This window comes from Girardinichthys multiradiatus, chromosome 12, assembly GCF_021462225.1.
Source record: "Girardinichthys multiradiatus isolate DD_20200921_A chromosome 12, DD_fGirMul_XY1, whole genome shotgun sequence".
Lineage (NCBI taxonomy): Eukaryota > Metazoa > Chordata > Actinopteri > Cyprinodontiformes > Goodeidae > Girardinichthys > Girardinichthys multiradiatus.
The window spans coordinates 29,124,436-29,133,334 of record NC_061805.1 but is presented as its reverse complement, the minus strand read 5'-3'; the positions used below and the strand labels follow the sequence as shown (position 1 = coordinate 29,133,334).

General features: G+C 36.8%; 1 protein-coding gene across 1 annotated transcript; it reads right to left on the bottom strand.

The window, feature by feature from the left end:
- Nucleotides 1-2,697: 2,697 nt before the first annotated feature.
- Nucleotides 2,698-4,652, bottom strand: si:dkey-251i10.2 (uncharacterized protein LOC562682 homolog). The gene is made up of 5 exons (XM_047382060.1): nt 4,440-4,652; nt 4,201-4,313; nt 3,893-4,002; nt 3,713-3,777; nt 2,698-3,632 (listed from the first exon to the last, which is right to left on the bottom strand). Exons 1-5 carry the CDS (start codon nt 4,624-4,626, stop codon nt 3,523-3,525), a joined length of 585 nt encoding a protein of 194 aa, XP_047238016.1. The 5' UTR covers nt 4,627-4,652; the 3' UTR covers nt 2,698-3,522.
- Between the last annotated feature and the right edge of the window lie 4,247 nt (nt 4,653-8,899).

Below are 8,899 nucleotides of genomic sequence, written 5' to 3'. Positions count from 1 at the left end.
CATACATCGTTCATGACTGTCTTCTTCCTTCTGATTGTACTATGTAGCTTTTTCTTGTTTTAGTGCACCATATACTTTATCATTATGGATAAAGGCATCAGTGTTTTGGTAAATGAAGAACATGACATCGACACTGGTTCAGTGTTCCATTAGTCAATGAGTACTATTGAACTAGCTGGTGACAATGGTGCTCTGCCTGGGCTTGAATCCCTGTTAAATAAATAGCTAGCACGCATAGGAAAGAGACTAATTATAATTGACTGTTGGGTGCTCTCGGACGGAGGTGGAACCTCAGGCACATGAGCTTCATGAAAATCAATGTTTCCCTAGACAGAGATATAAAAGCAGCATTGACTGTCAAAGTGAGCATCATCAAAGGGGGGTCTTTGGTGTCTGTTTCCTGGAGGTGGCTTTTTTTAATGTCAGTTTACTTTTTATCAATCTTAAGAAATGGGCACTTGCAGAACCTGTGTGCAATGCATGTGACCCTTTTATAATTGAATAACTTGAATTTGTAATGTATAAAAATACACTGAATTCATATTTCAAAACTCCTAAATTACCTTTTAGTCAGATTTTAATCTGCTGTTGTAACCTTCAATTTATTTGAGCAATATAAACCCAAATATGTTGATAATTATTGGAAATTTTAAGAAAGATACTTACTTGATGATCCCTGAGATATGTCTCTGAGACTATATTTAGTTTTGTGTTTATTTTAAAATGTATTCATTATTATTTATTATTGTTTAAATGTTTTAAGGAGGTGAAAAAATACTTCATTCATCTTTGTTTTGACTTTGAACTGATTGACATGGCAGAAATAAGTTTTGATTAAATTATTTTAATTTTAAATCTTTTAATTTTCAGTTGTGTTCAGGCTTGTAGATAATGCAAGTTATATTCATTGCCAGGACTGAATGCAAGACATCAATAAAACAAACAAACAAAACAAAACATGCAGACGAAATGCAGCCAAAAGTTTGTTGATTGTTGACTTTATATCTTCCGGGTTTGAGAACTAGAGCATATGGATTTTTATGGTGATTTATCTGATGAGAAAGAAAACGTCACACAAACTGTTGACTAAGAGCAGTATCTCGGAGGCTTAACAAACCGGAACCCTGGTGGGGACTTAAAAGACTAGGCATCACTCTGAGAAGAGCCTGTAGTTCAACACAGTGGTAAAAACTGCTTGTGACAAAACATCTGATCTTAAAAAATAGCATTCTTGCAGCATTCAGATTAGATGTTTTAATTTCTGCTCTGGTTCTGATCACTATTGTTATGTCTAAGGGTGTCAGCCTTCCTATTTCTCCAACTGGATTCAATCAGTTTAATTATTTTGTTTATTTATACCAGGACAATTCACAATAGGTGTCATCTCCAAGCACTTTACAAGGTTAACAAATCCAATTAATAAAAAGGAATATTTAGTCACTTTAACCAAAAAATAAAGAGAGTTTGAGTTTCCAATGATTACATTATATTCAACTAAACAAACAGCATACTTTATACTCAGGGCTGTTGTGCAACTCTCATTTCAGTCTGTTTGGCTGCACTACAATATTTTAACTGTCATAACTAAATCTATTATGCTGTCTACAGTTTCACAAAACAACATAGAAAAACTAGAAAGTCGATTCAAGCTGACACAACACATGCTGGAAAGAAGGGAAAAATACTCTGAACAAAATTCCTGTCAAACATTTTCTCCTTCATTTGGCTCAGACAGAGGAAAAAACAATGCTGCTAAAGATAATTATTGGTAAAAGGAAACATTTTCTTACCAGATAAAGTCAATTCTGACAAAAAGCAGCTGTGCTGACCTTGTGGCATGGTGACAGCTTGAGCTATCTGTAATTGATATGGTTTGAGCAGTGTTTTGTCCACCCTCCTCAGCCTTGGGTCATTGTTTTAAAATCCTTGGGCAAAATGTTTTTCCAATGGTGATTGTTTTTGATACTTAACTTATTTGCATTTACTTTCAAGAAGCTTACCCACATTACCTGCATAGAGCACAAGTACTCTCTCTATGCTTTTTCTGTATCAATTATTGGGATATATTCCCATTAAAATTGTATTTTTTGTCAAGAACTCAATCGGCTATCTTTCTACAGCCAAGACAATGCAGTCATGGACACAAAGCCATCATCCAAATTTGGTAGCACTTCCCATTTTAGACCATGTGATTCAAAATGGCGTTTTTGGTGAATAAGTTCATTTTACAATTTCTTATCTGCTTTGAAAAACAACAGAATTATATTAGTCTTATTTTATTGTTAGTCTTTTTCCCTTTTGATTTGTAGATCCTTTCGTGTCCATGTTCAGCTCTTTCTGAGTTCTCTGTTTATTAGTCTCTTTCCCTCAGTTCACCTGCCCAGTACTGTCCTTTAGCTGTTTAGCATATTAAACTTATTGGTTTCAACTCACTATGTGACTTTAGAACTCTGCAAGTTGTTCCTGCTTCAGCCTGACACTACATGACACCCTTCAAATGCCCCAATACATTTTTCAAACTAAAATCATTCTAAGCCCTATTACTACTGCAGTTATGAGACTTACAACTTACAACCTGTAACAAGATACTTTGATTATTCTTTGTGAACTTCTATTATGGCTGATATGGCTAAAACATGCTATCATGGTTGGTGTGTGTTGATAAGGATCCATGCGGTAACAAGACAGAGGCAGACGCATGGTGGTGATCATATTTAATTGGGAACTGGTGGACTTACAGAACATGAGGGAAAACACACAGGATTCAGGGTGACATCAAAGGATCCAGCAGTGAGAGAAAGAAACCAAGGAGCTTAAATACTGTGGAGATGTGATTGTGTCATGAAACCAGGTGAGAACTATCAACAGAATGAAAGGCAGCTGAGTGGCAATCGAGGCTAAAGAACTAAGGACATTTGACTAAAGGAATCACAGAAGCATGGAAAATCTAAAAGAACAATTAACACAAACTAAGTAGAGCTAAATATAGAAAATACTGAAATACAGTGACATGATGCAGAGAATGTGGGATGTTGAGCTTCAAAAGACACATGTGATGCAAGTTTAAGCCTCTTTAGTGTTTCTGTCCACCATCATGTAGGAAATCTAGGTTAGAGATCAAACCATGTGGAAAAAGCAGGTCATTACAAGTTCTTCAATACTTGAAATGAAATTAAGTCAATAACAAACCACCACAGTTGGACTTTGCATGTCACACATAAAAACCAAAATTTAGCCTACCAAATCCATATTTCTGTCTTTTTTTCCTGCCTTCTCTTTTTAAAATACATTTATAGATCTATGTTTGCTATTAATTATTGATATAATAATTGACATTCATAATACTTTGTATTTAGACCAAATCTCATAAAACAAAACAAGAAACAAAATAGATTTGATGTATGTGACATAGGGCTGCAAGTAGCTATTGGTGGTCAAATAATCAATGGTCAAAACTCTGTTTCTACTCATTTTAATGCACAAAAACAGCCAGGAAATGTCAAGGGAGGAAATATTTTATGTTCACCCAAGAATCTCTAACACTAAGAAGCATAGCACAAGGAGAAGGAGAGGTTTTTCTTCAGCAATTCCTGCACTTGCATCTGTAGCCAGCTTAAGTCCACCTGGGTTCTCTAAAATTCAGACAATATGGTGTGAGAAAAAAACTATTTACTACAATTATTCGGATTTGTCAATTATGTACTGTACATACCAATGGTCAGAATATTGGACCTCACATTTAGCCAGTAGATGGTGCGCTGCTGAGCCACTGTAGCCCTGAAGAAGAAAATAAATAACACTTTAACAACACTAAGACAAATCCAAGAAAAAATACAAGGTGTACACAACCAAAAGGCCAGAAAAATTATAAAACACAAAAAAATGGCTTTACATAAAATACACGGGGTTCACAGTGTCGTGTGGTATCCAGGTGTAGATCGTGGCGTTATCCTTCAGGTTGATGTTGGCATGAGTTATAGCACCTTGTGGATTCCCTGAGCACTGTGAGCATGACATATTTAAAAGTTGAAGAAAAATAGCTACCAATCTTCATCTTGGCAAATATTTTCTACAGTTAATTTAAAGGATTTGTGAATACCATCTGAACATATTTACAATGTAAACAAAAAAATCTGTAGCAGTTTTTTTTTGCAGATGACATTTTCTTTTATTTAGCTTTGATTTGAAAGTTGTGGGCACCTCGAGGAATTTGGTGTCAGGAGGAGGGAGTTTCCAGGTACCATAAGCATCATTGTGACCTTGTGATCGGGCTTCAAGAAGCACCCCTCTGTATGGTGGTCCAATAATTGTGACTGCAGGGGAACATAATAAGAGATAACATAAGAAGTTACACAGACCAAACATAGGTTGTTTATAGTTTTACGAATGGCTTCCTTGCAGTGACTCTGTGAATAAGAATGACACATTAGTAATCTTACCTGTAACAGGCATTCCAGGCTGAAACCTCTTGGTGTTGGTTAGAATGCTGTAGGGAGCTGGTGATGGCTGAGGGACAACTCCTGCATGTCGAGGCATCATATCCTTACAGGCACCAGTGGGAGCACCACTGGGGTAGCAGTCCACAAAACCGAGTACTTGTAGGGTTAACAAACCAAGCAGTAACATTTCTTTAGTATGTCTGAGGATAATTTTTTCACTAGAGGAACTTTATAAACTCTATTTGCTGAGTCATGCAGCCAAAACATTATCTGGGCATGACGTAACTGTGAAATGTGATTTTTGGATGCTTTTAGGATTTCCTGATGAGAGCAATGTGATATAAATTCTTTTGATCACCAAACAAAGGTCTCTTTTTCCCATCCTGAGCACACAGAACCCCAATGATACCACAAAGGAAATCTGCAAAATATTCATCCAAAAACGGAAATGTAAAATAATCTTCTAGAATGAGATATTCAAAACAAAAGACGTTAAGGAAGAGGACATAGCACAGATTATTTCTCTTTTATTTTTGGCCTTGACAGTGCTGATTTAAATCTGTAACTGTGTTGAGAAGATTTTCTCAACATCTATGTCACTAAAGCAAGACTTTTGCAAGAGCTCTTTTGACCGCACTTTGTTTAATTGACTGTTTCATTCTACTTGTCAAAAGTTTGTTACAGTAAGATTCATCTATTCATCAAAGTTGCAGCACATCAACAGCAGATAAACATTAACTCTGTAAGACCAAAATGAACATTTTTAGTAGGTGCTGAGTTCCTTTGAATATTTTTGGTACCAGATACACATAGCTCATAGGAAAATAAAACTTCTAGATTTATTTTAGCCAAGGTTTGATGCATTTTAAACCAGGGGTGAATGGATATAGTAACACGTACAATTCTTAATGATGTAATTTGTTAATTACATAATTAATGTAAAACATGTGTGCATGCAAATGCCTGACTGAAATATTCTAATAACTACAACACTTGTTTTAAAACTATAATTTCTTTTAGATTAAATTTTTTAACTGTGTTGCATTTCGGTCAGTGACTGGATTACTAATTACATCATTGCTGCCTTTTTTGCATACCACTTTCATTTGGTAGAGAACACAGTTAATTTACAGTGTCTAGACTTTTAGCTTGCTGGGCTGGACTTCAGCACTTTATTACCATAAGCACCATGAAGATGGAGAACAGAAATGGATGAATAATACAGTATTGTATAAAATTATATTGTTAGCTGTAACTTTGGGTAATAGTCTAACTCTTAGAAATTTAGAAGGAAGATTTGCTGTTAGGTATTAAATGTGAGTTAGCTTATATAAGCAGTTTTCAAGCTAATGCCTTAATAGACATAAACACAACTTGTATAATTAATAATTAACCTCTTTATTAATCTTTAATTAATCTCTTATAACTACATTTTTACTTGTCAGCTGACTGCTCAGTTTTGTGACGAGATCATTTAGATGGCATAAAATCAATTTCAGTCACACACATCTATATAAATACCCATGCTACTGTGGGCTGTCACATGAAAACATGGTATTAGGCTGTTGTACCAAAACCCATTCATCTATTTTCCAAGAACTAATAAAAGACAAACTCTGTTTATAAACTTCACATGAATGGGTGGCTGACCAGGTTTTTAGAATAAAGGAAACTTTAATATACTTCTTACACATTTATTTCAGTATTTTAGATTATGCCAGAATCAAAAGTTAGTTATGTTACAGTTCCCCTGTTGTCCTGTGATGGTCCAGGGTGTACCCTACCTCATGGATGGATGGATGGATGGATGGATGGATGGATGGATGGATGGATGGATGGATGGATGGATGGATGGATGGATGGATGGATGGATGGATGGATGGATGGATGCTCTCTTCTGTTTAAAAATGTACTACAAATAATTTGTTTTCAAAACTTTAATATCAAGAGAATTATTTATTTGTTTATTTTTTGCTTTCTCATTCTTATGTTAAGAGATTACATCTTGTTCCAATTTATTACAGAATCATTGCTGGGGCTCACACTCACTAATTTATTTTCCACGTACATAGTCCCGTGATTATGTGTTAGAGCCCTCTGTTTTTCAGATTGTTTCACAACTTTTAAAAAATGCCTTGCCTGTTTAAGCTTAAATTTTCAAAGTTCAGAAGAAGTAAGAGTACAGAATAAAGGAAGAAGTTATTCTGAAAACACAAGAAATTACCCCGTATTTATGAATGTACTAAAACTGAAGAGAACAATACAAGAAAAATGTGCAGCTTGCTAATCACTAAACCAAGACGCTAAGGGAAAAAAAATTGTTTGTTACTTTCTTCAAAGTCAGACGTTCACATACATGTATCCTTATTACAATGGCATTTTAAATTGTGTGACTTGTGCCACAATTTGTGGATATCCATAGTTTGCAGGGATTTCAGTCTATTCCTTTTCCTTGTTCACACACATATTTTCAGCTTTGTCTACAAAACACTTATCAAAATATTTACTTTATTGTCCTTAAGCCACTTTGTAGCCAATGTGGCAATATGGTTAGGGTCATTGTCCATTTGGATGACCCATTTCTTGAAGTGTGGCTTCAGTGTTTTTTCACATAATGATCCTTGCTGATAATTCAATATATTTTACAAAGTGAAATTGTCTCAAATGCAGCAAAACATCCACAACAACATGATTGTGTCACCCATGCACTTCACAGTTGGGATGGTGGTCCTCGGCTTAAAAGCTTGACCCTTTTTCCACAATGGTTGTCATGGCCAAGGTTTCATCAGACCACAAGATATGTCTCAAAATTAAAATGTTTTGTTGCTGTTGCTTTACATATTGGCAGATTGGAAACATGATTTTTATGTTGTTTTTGCAGTGATGGCTTCTTCCTCTCTGAGTGGCCTATTAACTCATTCTGGTACAGGACTCTTTTCACTGCGGATAAAGACACTGTCTTACCAGCTTCAGCCAACATCTTCACACTGTCTTTTGCTTTTGTTCTGCAACTGATACCCAAATTCTTCACATGACGTATCTTCCCCAAGCCCGGAGACATTTTCTGGGGAGATCAGAGACTGTGGAGGTTTCTTACTACATTGTAAGCTGGTTTTCAATCAATCACCTCAATCATTCCCTCATGATGACGTCAAGATTTCTTACATATTAGGATTATTAACAGGAAGAGCTCTTCGATGGGCTGAATCCAGGTTTACAGACAGTAATCAGTTCGGATGCACCTATGAAGAACTTATTCAAGAGTTCAAACACACATTCGCTCAGGAGACAGATCAGACACATATTGCCCGCCATTTGTGGGCGCTACAACAACAAAACAAACCTCTAACTGAGTTTTCAGTAGATTTCCGCACATTAGCAACAGATTCAGGGTGGGATCAGCAGGTACCTAAAGCCGCATTTTTTCAATCACTGGATGAGGCTGTTAAAGACGAGTTAGCTCTGATAGACGAACCTAAGAAATTAAATGACTTTATTGCCTTATCTATACGTATCAATTCACACATGAGAGAAAGGAGAAGGGCCCGCTCTGGGTGCGCAGTGAATAATTTACCATTACTCTCTGGATCTAGATTCACTTCCGCAGTGCCCCAGCCGTTCAGTTCGCCTGAACCAGAACCCATGCAATTAGGTAGGACCAGACTTACACCTGATGAGTGACAGCATCGAAAAGAAGTAAATCAATGTTTTTATTGTGGATCACCAGATCATTTTGTCTTTTCCTGCCCTCTTTGGCCAAAAGAGGGAGTCCGTCGACTGTAAAGGGGAGCCGGCAGACCAGCATTGTGACTCTAAGACCCCTAGATTCACCTTGCCTGCTGCTTTGTTGTATAACAACGAACTTATCAGTTTTTCGGCCCTGATTGATTCTGGTAGCGATCAGAATTTAATTGATCAAGCCCTGGTCAGCAAATACCAGATTGAGACCAAACCGCTTCCTGTGTCACGTCAAGTCCAGGCTTTGGATGGTAGTTCCCTTCACTCCATAACTCACCAGACCAAGCCACTCGAACTAATCATATCAGGTAATCACAGAGAATTTATCACGCTCCTTGTGTTTCCCATATCTCAAAGCTCTGTGGTTCTAGGCCTTCCCTGGTTACAGATTCATAATCTGCATCTTAACTGGACTGAAGTCCGCGTTGAATCCTGGTCATCTAAATGCTTATCTTTTTTTTTACAGTTGGCTGTCTCACCTAACATCTTTGTTTCAAAACGCAAGGAGGAGGAACCTTCAGATCTCACTCAAGTCCCCATTGAGTATCATGACTTGAAGATGGTGTTAAGTAAGTCTAGGGCCTTGTCTCTGCCTCCTCACCGGCCCTATGACTGTGCAACAGATCTTCTTCCTGGAACACCTTTACCTTCAAGTCGCCTATACAACATTTCAAACCTGAATGAGCCACCATGGAAAAATATATCTCTGAATCTCTGGCAGC